The 18,087-nt window shown below is 36.3% G+C and overlaps 2 protein-coding genes across 2 annotated transcripts; one reads left to right on the top strand and one right to left on the bottom strand.

Moving 5' to 3' along the window:
• The first annotated feature begins 5,994 nt into the window (after window positions 1-5,994).
• On the top strand, window positions 5,995-8,357 carry LOC130981108 (pentatricopeptide repeat-containing protein At4g19191, mitochondrial-like). The gene is made up of 2 exons (XM_057904732.1): window positions 5,995-7,962; window positions 8,109-8,357. Exons 1-2 carry the CDS (start codon window positions 5,995-5,997, stop codon window positions 8,355-8,357), a joined length of 2,217 nt encoding a protein of 738 aa, XP_057760715.1.
• Window positions 8,358-9,452: 1,095 nt separating this feature from the next.
• LOC130983145 (uncharacterized) lies at window positions 9,453-14,463 on the bottom strand. The gene is made up of 7 exons (XM_057907330.1): window positions 14,237-14,463; window positions 13,524-13,756; window positions 12,313-12,994; window positions 11,612-11,957; window positions 11,177-11,268; window positions 10,598-10,792; window positions 9,453-10,365 (listed from the first exon to the last, which is right to left on the bottom strand). Exons 1-7 carry the CDS (start codon window positions 14,447-14,449, stop codon window positions 9,757-9,759), a joined length of 2,370 nt encoding a protein of 789 aa, XP_057763313.1. The 5' UTR covers window positions 14,450-14,463; the 3' UTR covers window positions 9,453-9,756.
• Window positions 14,464-18,087: the final 3,624 nt, after the last annotated feature.

The raw sequence follows: 18,087 nt of genomic DNA, 5'->3' as shown, positions 1-18,087 counted from the left end.
TGTATTGGAAATTCTAGCAAAATTATCTGTTAAGTCTTTGAAGCGATTTAGTTGCGTGCATAAGACTTGGCTAAATTTATTTGAGAATTCTAATTTTAAGAGCATGTACTACGAGAATTTAAAATCTAAAACTACTCACTCATCCTCTCTCCTTCTATGGAGATATTTTTATGACGAAAGAAGTGAAGGAGACGTCTATGAAAATGATGTGCATTTGCTTTCTGGAGAAAGGTACGAAAACATAGTTACGTTAATTTTTCCAAGTCTGTTTGAAGAAAATGTTTTTTATAAAGTTTTAGATTGTGTTAATGGGTATCATATGTCACTATGAAGAAGAAGGTCTTGATGTAAAAATAGGACTTTGGAACCCCAAAACTGACCAGCATAAAATTATTCCTCCTGGTATTACTGATGATGAGCCCGGCTTTGATCGGCAAGTAAATATTCATGAATTTGGTTATGATGATGTGAATGATGAATATAAAGTGATTCAATGTGTATATTATATTCATGGTCAAACTTTTTTAAAAGAGCCTGTTCTAACAATTTGGCAAATTTATAGTCTAAAAAGTAATTATTGGAAGAAACTTGATCTTGAAATGACTAAGAAGGAATATATACATAATGTTTCTGTAGCGTACTTGAATGGAGTATGTCACTGGTGGGGTAGCGAGCATGCCACTAATGGACTCGAAGAAGAACAAATACTTGTGTCATTTAATCTCAGCACTGAAACGTTTCAAACCACATCAATTGTTTGGCTACAAAAAAATGATGATAGACCTATCAGAAGTTTGGTAGTGCTTAACAAATCTGTTACTCTGATTTCCTCTTTTGCTAAGAATAATTGCATTGAAATATCTATTTTGGGTGAAGTTGGTGTGAAAGAATCTTGGGTGAAACTTTTCACACTTGAACCCTTTTCATCAGAATTTAGTCCAATGAAAATGGGTCACAAATGTGATCTAATATGTAACACCCTAACTACCAAAGCTCACGCTTCCGGCTGCGTAACTCTGATTGTTCGGACATTACGACGACACTTATACTATTTAATACTAAAATATGAGCCTGTTTAAAACTTTAAACCGCAATACCATTCCCAAAAATTACTTTAGCCATACAACGTACGTCTATACATACCATACAACTTACAGAAACTCATAAAGAGTACATCCATATATATATACATACATATATATAAATAATATTACAAACATTATCCAGTACAATTCCTATCCCTCTTATAGAATATATCAAGATAAAGGCGAGGGTACAATAAATAATAACTAAGGCCATACAGAGCATCACAACAATAACTAAGTAAATTCTTCGTAACTTCTGCGCCCATATCCTGAAAGGGGAAAAATATAAGGGGTGAGAACATCATCCTCGAAAGGGTTCTCAGTAGAGGGTTTTTTTTTGGGAATTACTGTAATAGGATACATGAAGATAAATCGTACCAGTGATTAATAACCATCTTATGCCTCTTTTAAAAAACAACAGTTTACAATAAAAGTAAAGTCAGGAATCTTTTCTGAAAGAGGAACTGTTCAATTCTCAAAACATCAAAGCATTTAAAAAAGGTTTATCTATATACTGAACCAAAATAACCTTTCATATCTTATTCCAAACCAGAACCACAAAACTGAAATCAACCATCGGTCCATCTCATTCAACCACGGCCCTAGGCCCAAACAATCCAACCACAACCAATCCACCACAATCCAACAGAGTTCCAGATGCAAACACAAGTAGGAAGATGCAAACACAAACAAACAGTTATTGCAAGTAGAACAATTAGCAGTTAATCACATAGGCAAACCAAGTACAATATGCATATCCAAACAATGTCACATAGATGCATATGATGTATGCCTGTCCCTAGTGGCTGATGATATCATCTGTCGGTTATAGAGCCAACCCGACAAGTCCTGGTAGCTAACCATTGGACTGTCCCTCTGTCGTGCATCCCCAACTCGAGTTATACTCATCATAAACTTGATCATAAACATGATCCATATCCATCACCCTCATTGGTGAATATTTCGGGGGCGAGCTCATCCGGGACTTTCACAGTGCCCGGCCACACTTACGACATAGAGTCAACAGAGTATCAAGTCTCAACCTGGAGCACGTGGTGGCTAGCCACTGCTACTACCCAGGGAAACTCGTATCTCAGATAGTGGAAGTGCAAATCACAATTATCAATAATTCAGCATATACATGCATTCATTCTCATTCGTGGATCAACATCCATCTCAGCCATCCGGCTCACGGTTCAGTCCAGAACCAGCCAATATTCATAGCATACACAGCCATTCCGGCTCACGATTCAATCCAGAACCAGCCAATATTCATAATCATACACAGCCATTCTGGCTCACAACAAAACAGCACTTCCACATTCAAAATCATCAAAGTCATGAAATCGGCATTTAAGCCATAAATCATTTTCTCTATTCATTTCACTTTGAAATCAAGTTTCAACTCTTTTCAGCCTTGGCTTTAAAAATCTCGTTTCTCAAATCATCTCAGGCTCATAAGCCAAATTTACTCAAAGTGAGTTCCCCTTTTAAAACAGAGCCACTCTCGGCATTCTCTTTCCAAACTTCCAAACCATGGCAAGTTAAGGATTTATTTCAAAGCATTCAAAATCACCCATCCAACAATGGGATTTTATAACAAAAGTTTCTCGGCAGAGTCCCAAGTCTTTAGGGAAGGTCAACCTATATCAATTCCTTAAAATTCATTGAAATCCTTAAAATCATAGATTCTCGGTTCAAGTAAATAAAACTGAATTTACTGTAAAACCGGCCATACCAAATCACAAGTTCCAACCCGGTCCAAAAATCAACTCATTTGAAATGGAACTGGTTTATTTGAATCAAACCACTTTCAAGTTTCTTTTTGGAACCCATTTTTCTAACTCTTCCAAATTGCCTCAAACTTAATTACTCAATCAAAAGTCTAGATTCCTTTAAAATCACTAAAAGCTCCTTTTTATATTGAAATCAATATTAGAGCATCATTCTTTCTTTTAGTGATTCAAACGGTAAAAATAGTTCATTGCTAAATAAGCCGAACTCAACGCATGAAGTTCATTAAATAAATTAAGCTTGAAAACATAAATATTCTCTTAATAAATCAAATAATACAGTTTCTCAAATCCAACCCTTTTTAAATGACTTTTCAAACAAGACTAGGATTTTGTAGAAATTTCGGCAGCACCTCTCCTAAAACTTGGACTTTTGCCACCCGGTTCGGGTCCCAACTAAACCGTTTCTCATTCCTTTTCAACAGCTCAAAACCAGAAATTAATTCAAAAGCAAGCTAAATCCAACAGTCGCCTCAGTGGCATATCTCAGGGAAACCATTTCAAAATCAACTCAATATTAACCGTTTTAACTTATTTCCAAAGCTTTAAAGAAACGGCTCAGTAACAAATCATTTGTCCAAAACCAAGTCAATTAAAGTAAACCAGGCTGAATTCAAAAGTGTGTTCTACTTTCCACATTATCCAGAAAATCAACTCAACTCAAATCAATTCACAACGGATTAAACCTGATTTCAAAGCTTTAAAAGAACCAACTTCAAAAGCATCTCGTTTCACAAAACCACACAACAATCCATTCATCAAAACCAAATAATAATCCGTTCAACATACAATTACATTCATCCAGGATGATCAACATCACCTAAGGCTTATACAATCACTAAATACATTATCTCACATCAGTATCCATATGTAATAATTTTAATACATAAAACATAGTTTTTGGAAAGCGCCCCTACCTCAAAACGCAATTCCATAACCCAAACGCGTCACAGAGTCCTTTCCACCTCAACCCGAAATCAACAACAACCGCAACCTCAGCTTCAAGCCATATTCGCAATAACCATAGCAACACTAATCGCAACATATAATAATCAGGACTCGACGCCATGTTATCAAAACTCATATTCTTTAACCGAACACAACATAATACTAACGCGAGATCATTCGAAACATAATTTCTTATCGAAATAACACAATGAGGCAGCTGCGATTTCGAACCGGCCCCGGCACAACTCCGGCGGCAGCCAGAAGCTCCGGTGGATCAACTATAAAACCGCGCAACATCAAAACCTTCTCAAAATCCAAAATGACCGAAACCACAAATTAAAACCCTTACCGACACACTTTTCCGGCGGCGGCAGCAGGGTCTCAAGTGGGAGAAGCTCAGCCCAAAGCTCCATCGGCAATCCCGGAAGTCTCAGCGGCCCAAATCACGGTGACCCAGCCTGCTCCTCTTCCTGTAGCGATTCCCGCAAATAACATCACAAGCCAAAAGGGCAGGGAGTGGCAGAGCTCAGCCACGGTGAAGCAGGGCAGTACAACGGCGGCCAAGCATAGCCCTCCAAACGGCAGTGACGCGGCCACAGCTCTTCTTCTTCGTGCTCCTCGGCGACCGTGAAGCACCAAGGCAGCATCTTTCCTTCCTCAGCGAACCAAAACAACGGAGGCAGAAGGACTCATCATGCCCTTCTAGCTCGCGTTTTCCCCCTCTTGCCAGTGACAGCGACGCGGCTCGAGGCCCCATGGTCGGCAGCGACGAGACCCGAGTTCTGCCCCTCTTCGACGCCTCTTCTCCGTGACAGTGGTAGCAGCGGGGTGGTTCGATGGCGAGGCGTGGTGGCGCGGTATTCCCCTGGCGACGACGAAGAAAACATGGGCCGTAGTGGTTGTGCGATGCAACAGTCACTGGGCGGCTCTTCCAGCATCGCGTCTCCTCCCTCCTCTCGGTGACAGAGTCGTGATTCATGGCTCCGTGGACGGGACGACCATGGCGCCGCGGATTGGGTAGCAGCAGCAGGTGATGGCGCGAGCAACTCTTCCCTCTCCTCGGTCAGACAAAGGCGGTAGTGAGACCAGCACACCGGCGCAGGTCCTCCTCTCCTCTTCCCTTCTTCCGTGACTCAGTCTCCATTTACCTCTGATTTTCTGTTTCTGTTCCTTTCCTTTCATGGAGAAAGAGGAAAGGGAACCGTGGGTGCTGCTGTCCGTGAGTAACAAGGAGGACAGGGTAGAGTTAGGCTGCTGAGGGCTAGGGAAGCAATGAGTTACCGGGTCATGGGTTAGGGTTTTAGGGTTAGGGTTTTATTTTCAAAAATTAGGGTTAGGGGCATTTTTGTAATTTCACTTAAAAATAGGTATAATGTAGTAATTAGAAATAAATTCTAATTTAACAATAATAGTGTATAAAAATACTATTTGCTCATCAATTTTTACAAATTACTTTCAATAAAATGCCCAAATCAAATAATTAGAAATAATATACTTAATTTCTTCATTTTCCAAAATAGCAATATTAATATTTAAAACATTACTTATTTAATCCAAATCATATAAAATCTTTATTATTTAATAACTATCAACTTTATAATTCAAATATAGAAAATAATCCAATAATTATAAAATTGGATAATAATCATAACTCATCTCAAATTCAATAAATCAAAACTTGCCTTAATTATCTTTAATAAAATAATTTCTAAAATTAAGGCTGCAAATAACTATATGATTTGGAACTTGATCATAGTAAGACTTTTCAAAGATTCTGGGTCTTACATAATATTTATCGGAAACCACAGCAGTGAATTGGCTTTCTTTGATGTTATTACGGGCAAAGTAATTCACAATATTAATATCAAAACAACAATGTTTGGTACATAAATTTATAAAGAATGTCTCTTCTCTTTCATCAAAGAAATTAATTAAATTAGTAAATATACAAATTTAAATGTAAGATATATTTAAATGGGGTATAGAAAGAGTATGTAAACTTTCTAAGATGAAAATTAATTTTAATATTCATGTTGATAGTTGAAATTGATTTGATAAGTTGATTTGTATTACAATCTAATATTTTAAAATGGTCAATTATGTCTCATATTTTAAAAAATAAGACTCTTGGTGTTAGAAAATAATAAATTTTAGATATCTAAAGTTTAATGAAAACAAATGGGATAATTGTCCATTATTCAAATGGCAGTGCGTCTTCTGCATCACTTTTCAGAAAGCCCCTTTACCTATGGAACTTGATGATTCGAGATTCTACCAATAACGGCTTCTATACTGAAACCTTAAACATATACACTTCAATGGTTTCACACACTGGTGGGCATGGGAACACCTTCACTTACCCTTTGCTCCTAAAGGCCTGTGCCAACCTGGGTTCCATGATTCATGGGACTATGATTCATGGCCATATTCTGAGACTTGGCTTCCAAGATGACTTATTTGTTCAAACTGCACTTGTTGGCATGTATGCTAAGTGCACTTATGTTGAGTGTGCACGCCACGTGTTTGATGGAATGGCGCACAGAAGCGTCGTGTCCTGGAACTCCATGATTTCGGCTTATTCTCGTGGGTTTTTTATGGATGCGGCATTCAGCCTCTTGAAAGATATGTGGGTTCTTGGCTTTGAGCCAAGTTCGCCCACATTTGTTTCAATTTTGTCAGGTTGTTCGGATTCAGATTCAGATTCCTTTAGCTTTTGGTGGCAAGGGATGTCGATACATTGTTGCTTGATCAAACTTGGACTTGTGTATTCTCAAGTTACTTTGGCCAATGCGTTAATGGGAATGTATGTTCACTTTAGCCAAATGGAGGAAGCGAGGAAGGTTTTTGATTTGATGGATGAAAAATCAATAATTTCTTGGACAACTATTATGGGAGGTTATGTGAAAGTTGGCCATGTTGCGGAAGCATATAATTTATTCAATCAAATGCAGCATCAAAGTACTGGCATAGATTTTATTGTATTTCTAATTCTTATATCTGGTTGTATACAAGTAGGAGATCTCTTATTAGCTTCATCCGTTCAAGCTTTTGTACTTAAATGTGGATGCGATAATGAGGAGTCCATTGAAAATTTGCTAATAACTATGTATGCAAAATGCAGTAACCTTGCATCTGCTAGAAGGATATTTGATTTGATTATCAAAAAGAGTATTTTTTCATGGACATCAATGATTGCAGGATATGCCCATTCGGATCACCCATTGGAGGCATTGCATTTGTTTAGAAGGCTTGTACGGACAGATTTTAGACCAGATGGACCAACCGTTGCTACTGTTATATCAGCTTGTGCTGATATAGGATCAATTAGCATAGCACAAGAGATGGAACATTATATTTCTCTAAATGGATTGGAATTCGATCTACAAGTCCAAACATCTCTCATACACTTGTACTCCAAGTTTGGAAGCATCAAGAAAGCCCAAGAAGTATTTCAAAAAGTGGCAGATAAAGATTTAACTGTTTGGTCTTCCATGATAAATAGCTATGCTATTCATGGGATGGGGAAAGAAGCGATTGACCTATTTCGCAAAATGACAACTACAGAAGGAATAATTCCAGATGCTATTGTTTACACCAGTGTTTTGCTTGCTTGTAGCCATGCAGGGTTAGTAGAAGATGGATTGAAGTACTTCATAAGTATGCAAAAAGATTTTGGAATAACTCCTAAGATAGAAGATTGCACTTGCTTGGTAGATCTTCTTGGTCGAGTTGGCCGGCTTGACTTAGCATTAGATACGATTCAGGGGATGCCCTTGGAAGCACAAGTGCAAGCTTGGGCTCCCTTGCTCAGTGCTTGTAGGATCCATGGTAATGTTGAGCTTGGGGAGATTGCTGCTGTCAAGTTACTAGAGCTTAGTCCTGGAAGCTCTGGAAATTATGTATTGATGGCTAATTTGTACACCTCATTCGGCAAGTGGAAGGAGGCTCATGAAATGAGAAAATTGATAGATGGTAAAGGACTGGTTAAAGAATGTGGGTGGAGCCAGGTTGAGATCGGTGGTAGATTTCATACATTTGCAGCAGGTAATCCGTCACGTGTTCAGTTGGCCAATATCTATAAGATGCTAGAAGATCTAAATTTTACTCTTCAAGAAGGTAGCTGTGCAGGACAAGCTGTAACAATGAATAATGACCCGTAAAAAAGAACCACCTTTGAAGACATGAGGCTATACAACAAAAACTTTTGCTTCTGGTCATGTCAATTTGTAATCTTGCATTTACAAGATTATGCCAATTTCAAGTGATTCTTACCCTACTACAGGATTTGTCTCTGTCTCCTAGAACAGATGTTATTTCATTTTCTCCAAATGAAGAGACCAAGGAAGCACTGAAAATAGTACGAGACTTCACCATCAATAATAATGATGCTTCAGTGTTCTTGGATGCTCAACATTACTGCATCATGAAAACCAGCTTAGATTATCTCTCCAGTTTGTCTGCTAATGATGGTTTATCAGGAGCAATGAGAGCATTGATATCTGAAACTTCAATTGTGTTTTGCACATTGTAGTAGTAGGCTAGTAGCTACATTGAAGCAAATATGAAAGTTGAGTCCACTGCTTCAGAACTGTCGAGAGCTGATAACTTAAAATCTGATCTTGAAAAATAACAAGAGTCAGTTCAGTGATATGGAAAGAGGACCTAGAAAAACAAATCAGAACTATTAATGCTGACATCATGGCTTCTCGAAAAGAACAGAACACGACTCAAATGAGAAAGAGAGATATCTATGTGGAAGGAAAGGCACTCAAAGCTCGAATGGACGTGGCGAAGGAGAAAGTACCACATTTGCAACATGAGCATGACTTGGCAAAGGAAAACCAGGAAAAGATCAAAGTTGAATGGTCAGAGTTCGGAGAAAAATTTAAAAAGATTGTTGTAAAGTCAGCTGTACAAGATTACCAAGATTGTTGTAAAGTCAGCTGTACAACAAGTGCATGACAAAAATTTTAATTTTTATTAAGTCCACTATATCATATGTTTTCCTTTCAGATAGTGTTAAGCCTGTAGGATAATAATTTCACAATCCTTGCTGACTGCTGCATGAATCACAGATTGTTGTCTTCTTTTGGATACTATCTAAATCGGTGCATTGAATCTCAGAGAAATTAAGGACATTCTGCTATCGATAACAATGTAATTACCATATAGAGGTTGCTCTTCACATAAAATAATGCAAGTTTTGTTGTTTTATTGATTGAAATCGATCATTATTTAATTTGTTATATATAGTAGGAAAATAATGTCGAGTTAATAGTAAGAAATCATCATTCTCATCATTGTAAAATCTTATAAAACAGCTGCACTAACTGCACTGCACCTCTGCTGCATTGACTTACAATTGTCAACCAACTCAACACCCTGTTTAACCAACTTGCCAACAGTAGAAACTGCCATTAGTGCAAAATCTTAGTATTGTCTGTAGGGCAATGACTTGTTTATTAAGCTTAGCAAGATGGAAGATTTTATTTGTGTGACAAACCCTATATAGGAAAACTCATTACATTAATGCATGGAAAGATAAGCACTGATAGGAGCAAAGAGAAAATGTAAGCAAACAAAACAAAACTGAATAGAAACTCACCCTTCAAATGAGAGGGTATATGAATCTGTATATCATTTCTCTGTAATCTCTATGGCATGTCTGTGTCATATAATTTGTTAATCAACAATTAAATGAATCTTCTATCTATGTTACCCTGTGGATTTGTAACTCCATGGTATGCATTAACAGTAATTTCTGTCACACAGTAAGGTATACATCTAGTTAAATTAGATCTTCTAAGAACCTATAAGATGTACAATTCATCAATCAAAAGATTCTTTTAAGAATGGTTGCTAATATCTGACATGATGAACAAATCAGCAACAGAAATCAGAGTCTGATCTCTACTTCTGTTCTCATTTTCTCATGGTCCTCTCATCTTTTCAACAAAGTGACGCCTCTTCTCTTCCAACTTCTCGCTCATCCTCTTTCGCAAATCAAACATCTTCTCCCTCTTCCCGATTTTCTTCTGTTCAGATGGACTAACTTGTTTATCTATAAGCAGAGAATAGAGTGTTTGTGGTTGGTAGACAGTAATATCCTCCGTCTTCTCTTCACGAGTTTCATCTCTATTCTCATTCTGTGTGGAAGATGCTGGAAGTTCTTTCAAATCCTCAGTTTCTTGCATTATGTAAGTCTCTAGAAAAGGTGTTGACAGTTGGTCAAAACTTTGGCTGCTCTTTAATACTATTGGACTAGAGGAAGATGATGCTCGTCCGAAAGAAAATGATTTCCTAACTGGTTCTACTATAGACTTGGCCCCATGTTGGTTTGGGGGTGTTTGCCCCGAACCATCAACCGACATCCTTGCGCTAGTTTTATCATTTGAAACGGATGTATCGTGTCCACATTCTTGTTTAACCCACATGTATGGAGCAACAGTCCGAGGAATCCAATTCTCCTTTTCAGCCAGCATCCATGAAATGCTGATGCACTCAGAGTTTGGGAGCACTAAAGTTTCTCGAAATGCTGCCTACAGAGATACTATAATCTTTTCAGAAAGACATGCAAAGTTGAAGGCTTGTCGGACGATACGAGTTACAACATAGAGAACAAGGAACATACACCCTCTAAGCAAACTTTAAAAGAGAAAGAAACATAAATATATCTAAAGCATGTAAATTCTAAAAACAGCAGCAGGTTAAACATTGATCTTTAACCAAAATTCATTCATAACTTAACCAAAGGGAAATGGGTTATCGTACCTTAAGTCGATTGACCAGGAACAGGGCGATGCGTGCATTAGTTATTTTGTGATCTCCAACACATGATTCCAGGTTGAAGTCTATATCAGGCATAAATGTGAAACCATACCACAAATTATCAGAAGGAGGGGGCTTTAGTTGTAAACGCATTGTCCCTTTGAGGGATACTATCCTTATTGCCAAAGTGAGAGGAACCTTTAGATAAGAAATAACCCGTTACTTCGACCATAACAAAGCTATAGCTGTTTATAACTACGATAATGATTCCATGTGTCAACATGTGCATCTATCAACATGAAAATGCTCAAAGACAAGATTTGTAGTGACATAACTTTAAGTATCTTATTATATGTCAAAAAAAAATCCATATAGAGGTAACCAAAATATGGACATGTTAGAATATAATAGAATTAAAGATAATTTACACAGTCAGTCATACTAGTTGTTTTTCTCTGCTATTTATTGTTCTTATAAAGATCTCCTACCCTCATGTACCTATGTATTCTTCCATGTTTTTTCATGTTGAATAAACAGAATCTTGGGGGGGGAGAGGTGTAAGTATGGAATAATAGACACTACCTGTGAAACATGCTTGGCAAGAGAATTTAACATAGATTTCCATTTTGATCCGTAAAATGAGGAAGATGTACTCCTAGAAACTTTAGACACATCTGCATAGGACAAATTGACATCTTTTAACTTTAATGCTTTCCACAACACACTATCTAAAAATGAGACTCCCCGTACCATCCCACCACAAATAATTTGGTATTTTGTTATTCATAGGAGAAAAACGGGATAAGAAAAACCTAATAAGCTATCCTCAGGGGAAACAAGAAAAGAAGAAAAGATAATTTGGTTTGGCTTTAATAACATTATGGTCTTCATTTAACACTTTGATTTTTGGGGGGAGGGGGGGGGGGGGGGGGGGAATAGTTCAGTACAAATTTGACAAATCACTACATGAAGAAAATGCAAACTAAGTATTTGATTTAACGGTATTTATGTGCTTACCAGTGTTCCCATTGACATCTACTTTTGGCTCTTGTGAATCATTCACTCCATCTCCAAGATTCAACTGATTGCTGAGATCTTCAAGAAGATCTGACGGGGCAGCTCCAGCATTGCTTGAGCATTCCGTCCCCTTGTCGTTCTGTAGTTCACCAACTTCAAGCCTTGTTTCAATCTCTACTACTGCACCTCCAGAATATTCAATGTCTGCCTCAAAGGTGCATACATCATTCATTTCCATAGGAAGAACCCTCATTGCAACGATGTAGGGTGGAGTAGTCCCCATATTGATGTCTGTACAGATAACTTCACCGAAATAAGTAGGTGTTCTCACATTGGCCAATGCCCTCTGTCAAAAAACAGAAAGGACCAACATTTTTATCTTATAGAAACCACAATCAAGTGAAGGTTTCAGTGAGGATTTCTCTTTAAAAATAAAATAAAACACCAATGTTTATCTCATGACAACCGCGCAAAGGAATGAAGCCGGTTGTAAAAGGAATGCGGCAGGCTAGCAGGGAAATCTTTAAAAAACAATGTCCCTTTGCATTCAACAAAATAAGCTAACATTTTCAACTTAATGAACAATTGTAGGTGAAGTGCTAAAACCAATTATTAGCCAAGATAATTTCCACCTCCCAAAGCAAAAACTACTTAATCATACTCAAAATTGAAGGCAAGCACATCAAGATGGGAAACTAAACCTGCATCCTTTCTTGAATTGTCTTCTTCACTTGTGAATTTCCCTTCGCGTCAAAAAAGAGTCTAGCAATCAACAAGTTCCAGCATAATGTACCATCATCAGTACCATACTTCTCATCAGCATCAGAGTCAGATCTGACATTTATATTACTTTGGCTTCTTGAACGACACATGCTTGAACTAAATGAAGGAGCTTTTTCTGAAATGCAACTTTTCAGATCACTTGGAGTTGAAGAACCTTTCATATACTCAGTGGCCAATATTGCATCCTGACAAGCCCGGAGCTTGTCAAGGCTCTTTCTTTCTTCACGGGATGTCCAAGCCGATTTACTATCCAAACCAACTCGAGGAGGTTTTTTAGTAATTCTTCTCAAAAATTGACGAACTCTTGAGGAAGATCCATCAGGCTTACTGGACTTTTCTAAGGCATCAAAACTTGATCCTGCTGATGGTCTCATGATAAAAGGATGATATTCAATATTTAGTGATGCTATATAACGATGAAACTCTTCGTACAACTGACTAGACCACTTAAGTTTTTCACTCTGGTCGCATGAAGCCATACGGAGGGCCTTACACCATGCTTCTTTTTCCCATGATGTCTCAAGATATATGTAAAGCAATTTGCTTCCATGGTATACCACAGATTTGTTGTTTTCAACTTTTATCGGGTATCTTTTTGCCCTGCAAAATCCAACATAAAAAAATGACCTTGAAGCGCCTTATTTTCTAAGTAAATAAGCAAGAGTACATAACAAAGTGTTTCTTTCCAAGCAGCAACAACTTTTTCTTGTTTTTCTCATTAAGATGTATGTGAGATGTAAAGGAAGTGAGATATCCCCATTTGAACTCAAAGTAAGGAAAACTCATAGTAAACCCATTTTCAACTTTGTTTTTCTTTCAATGGGAATTATATGTTCAATCAAAATGATATGCATTTTCACATGCACTGATTTAAAAGGAATAAGAGAATGTATGCTGGTTTTCTGCAGAGGAATACAGCTCACTAAATCAGATTCTAATGAATGTTGTAATATAAATCATTGGCCTAATACTCTATATCAAGCTAGCTCACTAAGCTCTCACATTGTAACATATCCACAAACAAAAGAAAATGATATTGAAATAATGATCTCATCATAATGTTGTTCGGAGATTGGAATGGAAACTATACCCCACGCAATCACGAAAGTGACTTCCTGCATCACATTACCATTTTTTAGAAGGAAGGCTGGATGATGATACAGCCTCAATAACACATCCCTTCAGCCAAATGGCTGTCTCCGAACCATCATGCTCTGTGAGAATAAGTGATTCACCCTTGATCTTCCCATGCTTCTTAACAGGGCTAACCTCCAGTACCTCCCTTTTCCTTTTATGATCTTTAGCTGACTTTTCCAGCCAGATCTTTGATACCTTGTATTGTTCTAGAACCCAAATCACACCCTGAAGAAAGAAAACGCCAATGAATTGAAATAATAAAAGTAATTGGTGCTCTAAATGTGCATCGGATATCAAATTGATATTTTTTACATTAATTTAGTCTTTCAAGGGTATCAAATAACTATCATCATGATAACCAAAATCTCCCTCGTCATTTTAAGAACCAACTGGAGATCTAAATAATGTTCATACCGGAAATAGTAACTACCTTAACTTGAGTGATTACTCGAAGCAATACTAAAATACTAAAGTTACTTAAAAGCTACATAGGTACACAATTCGTTTTAACATTCAATTCTGTAACTTTTTTTATGATTAGATTACAAGTATTCCTTTAGAAAGAATTCTATAGCAGCAAGTGGTGCGCAAATAAATGAGAGAACACAAGCTAGCTACGACATGAATCACAATGTAAATAACAATAGAATAAAAAAATAATAACAATAACAATAAAAAGAGGAATTGTGGACGCATGAAGCTTACCTCTTTTTCGAAGGTAGAGTCAGGTGATTGATTAAGATCATTTTGTGAACTAGTGTCCAATGAGATGGGTGCTGAGATTTTGTCTTTGTCCTTCATGATCTTGCGTTGCAGCCGTTCAATGATCCACAAGATTCCCAAAGCTTCGGCAACCACAACCGTCACCACCCCAACAAAAAAACCGAGGAAGAGAATGAAGATAAAAACCAAAAACATTTTCTTTTCCTTCTTTCAACACCCCAATTGATGGAAAAACAATAAGGACAATTTAAAAAAAATGGAATATGAGAGAATGAGAGGAATGAGGTGGAAAGGAAGAGGAACCACAGATGAGGAAATTGAGAACGACCGAGATGAGAGATGAAGTTAAAAATGGAATCTTTATTTTACATTTGTTCTGAAGAATCGGATGCTAAAATTAAAAGCTGCATTTTCTCTCTTTTTTGTTGTTCCTTCTGGATTGTTTGATTCATCATTCTTTATTCATTGTTTGACCGTTGAAGTGTTCGTTAACTTGATGATGAAATGAAATGGAAGGAGGCATTTGGGGTGGGATTAATTCTGAAATGGGAATGGAATTTGAAAGAAAAGATACAACCTTGACGACGTTATTATTATGAAAATGAAGTGTGTATGTGTGTGTCTGCATTGCATGGATGAATTGGAAGGGCAACCTAATTACAATTAACAAAGATTTGGTTAATGATTAGTAATTAATTAATTAAATTAATGATGTGAATGCTCGTATACTATTATTTTGATGGCGTCATATCATGTCCTATAAATGTACCTTAAATTAATAATATTTTATTGCATTTGCAATTTTGCACCATTGCACTTCAATTCAAGGAACATGCTAGTAAAGGGGTCACAAACTAGAACAATTTAATACTCATCATTTTTCTTTTCTTTTTTTTTCTTATCTTTTAGGGAAATTATAAATATAAAAAGGATTGAGAAATTTGGTACATAAATTTTGTTCTAAACTGTTTTTATTTCCATAAAATAGAATAATTATTTTGATTAATTTCATACGTGAAAATAATATTAATCATTACAAAAGTATTTATAAGTAGTTTTTTTGTTTTTGAAAAACTTAGTAATTAAACGTTTTTTTTTTTTTTCGTTATACTATGGTGTTGAATGAAAATTTTTCAGTTGGTGCTAAAAGTATGTGTTATAGGGGGAAAGTAACACATGTCTACTTTATTGGTAAAGTCCCGGACAATTCTGCAGAGTGCTGTATCAAGTAATTAATTAGTTGATATCTAATTTATGCATTAATGAAGATAATTATGAATTTGGACATTTTTTGATGGTCCAGCAACAATTGAGTAAAATAATTGGACTGATACTATAATTTGAAATGGGCATTCCTGGGTAAGAAAGAGTCAAAGTTAGAAGGAACTAAGAGGGAAAAGAAAGGTCAAAAGTAACGCAGGCTCAAGAAAAAAGGTGGCTTCTTTAAAATTCTAAATTTCTAGTCTCACACCACTAAAATAATAAGCAAGAAGTTATGATGGACGTTTAGGATTTTTAAATTAATTAATTAACAGGTTCTGATAAATGTTTAGAGTTTTAAAATTAATTAATTAACAAGTTCTGATGGATGTTTAACGTTTTAAACTGTTTTATACGGTTTGCAAACTATTTTCTTAAAAAAAATCTAATACATGTCACTAAATCCTAAACTCTTACTAATAACACTAAATAATATACATCACTATTTTTTTAAAAATTTTTAGAGTTAAATACGATTTTGATCTCTAACATAGAGGTCAAAAATTTATTTTGTTTCCAACCTTTTTTTCGTTATAAAATAATTCCAAAGGTTTCAGTTTATTTTAAAATCGTCATTTTTACCAAAAAAAAATACCAAATTACGCTTTCCTAAAAAAATTAAAAAAAAAAAAGAAAGAAAGGGAACACGAGAGAAGGGAAAAGAGAATAGGGGGAAGAGAAGGAGGGTGAGGGAAGAAAGAGAATTGTGGGGTAGGGGGAGGGAAGATAGAGAATCGGGAAGGGAAGGCGCCGCCGTTCCCTGCGCCCGCCGCCGCCTGTGATGGAGAAGGAAAAATCGCGTTTAGTGTCGCCGCTCACTTTTTTGCCTTTGTTTCTGTTTTTGCTTCTTCTGGTTTGGTTTTTGTTGTTGCTTCATTGTCCATTGTTGTTGTTAGTGTTGTTCTTCTAGTTGTTGTTTTATTGTTGTTGTTGTTTCACTGCTTCTGCGTTCTGTTTCTGCACTCTATTTCTGCTTTCTGTTTCTGCATTCTACTTTTGTCTGCTTTTTTTTTGCATTCTGCTTCTGTTCCTGCATTTGGTTGATTTTGGGGAAGAAGGAGGAAGGGTATTTTCGTTCGAAGGACGATTTTAAAATAAACTGAAACCTTTGGGAATATTTTATAGCGAAAAAGACTGGAAATAAAATAAATTTTCAACCTCTACGTTAGGGACCAAAATCGTACTTAACCCTAATTTTTACTAATAATACTAAACAAATATCCCTTAAACCTTAGGAGTCCGTTTCTATAATTAAAATTACTTGCTTTAAAATTTATTGTTTAATTTGGTATGCATGATTTGTCTTAATAAAATATCCTACGTAAGTAAAGTTAAATTATATCTAAGAATTTCAAAAGAAAAATTATTTTTGTTAGTATTTTGTAATTTAATTTTTTGATATTTTTTTATAAAAATATTGAAGATAGTAAATGCAAAGTAGTTAATGAGTCCTTCAAAGTTTAAAAGAATAGTTAATTTTTAAGAAAATAAAACTAAAAGAAGAATATATATATATATATATATTTAAAAATAATAATAATTTATATTAATAAATTGATTGAAAACTAAAATGATGCACGTATCCTGAATAAAAATTAGTTATATGTCTATTATGTGTTAATGTGTGTCAATTAATTAATTTATGAAAATTATAGGTGCACATCTATAAATAATTTTATGACTATTAAATGATATAAGAAGATTTTTGGTTAACTTTAAAATATTATTTAATAAATCCTTTGAGCCAAATTAAAGTGGCTTACCGACATTGTTAACAAACGTTGCCAAGAAAGAGGGGAGCAACGTTAGTGGCCAAAGTTGGTTCACCAACGTTGCCCACCAGCGCTCCAAGCATAAACAAGCAACGTTGGTGGCCCAAATTTGGCTCACCAACGTTGCTAACAATGTTACCAGCAAAGAAAGAAGTGTCAACGTTGTCACAAACGTTGCACACCAACGTCTTCGACAATTTCAAGAGGAATGCATTGGAAAAATTGGCTGCAACGCGCACGCGTGGATGACGCGTACGCGTGAGCGTGGGAATTGACAAGCCATGCGTATGCGTCAGCAACGTGCACGCGTGAGAAGAGCGTTTACACACCAACGCTATGTCACTAACGCTAGCGTTAACACACAAACGCTGGGTCACGCGTACGCGTGACTAAAAGAACGTTGGTAACAAACGTTGGTGTACTAACGCCAGTACCAACGCCATTTTTCAGGGGCACTCATGCAACGTTAGTGCACTAACTTCAGCGTTAACTTCAAGAGCCACTCCTAACTTGCTTTAACCAAGGCCAAAAGCCCACATCCAAGTACTTGAAGACCTATTTTGAAGATGAGAAGAAGAGTATATATATGAAGAATTTTGAAGTTAGAAAGTAGGCTGGAGGATTAGAGACTTCAGAGCTTTCTTGTATCTTATAGGATTAGAGACTCTAGAGAGCATAGCATAGTTTAGATACACTTTTCTTTTCTGCAATTTTACATATTTGTTTATACTGAGTTTAGTTTATTTTAAGCCATTTCAATTTCCTACACTTCTTCCTTTCTGCAATTTTACATTTGAGTTT

This window comes from Arachis stenosperma, chromosome 5 (genome assembly GCF_014773155.1).
Source record: "Arachis stenosperma cultivar V10309 chromosome 5, arast.V10309.gnm1.PFL2, whole genome shotgun sequence".
Taxonomy (NCBI): domain Eukaryota; kingdom Viridiplantae; phylum Streptophyta; class Magnoliopsida; order Fabales; family Fabaceae; genus Arachis; species Arachis stenosperma.
The sequence above is the reverse complement of the archived record's forward strand: the minus strand, read 5'-3'. Positions and strand labels throughout refer to the sequence as shown.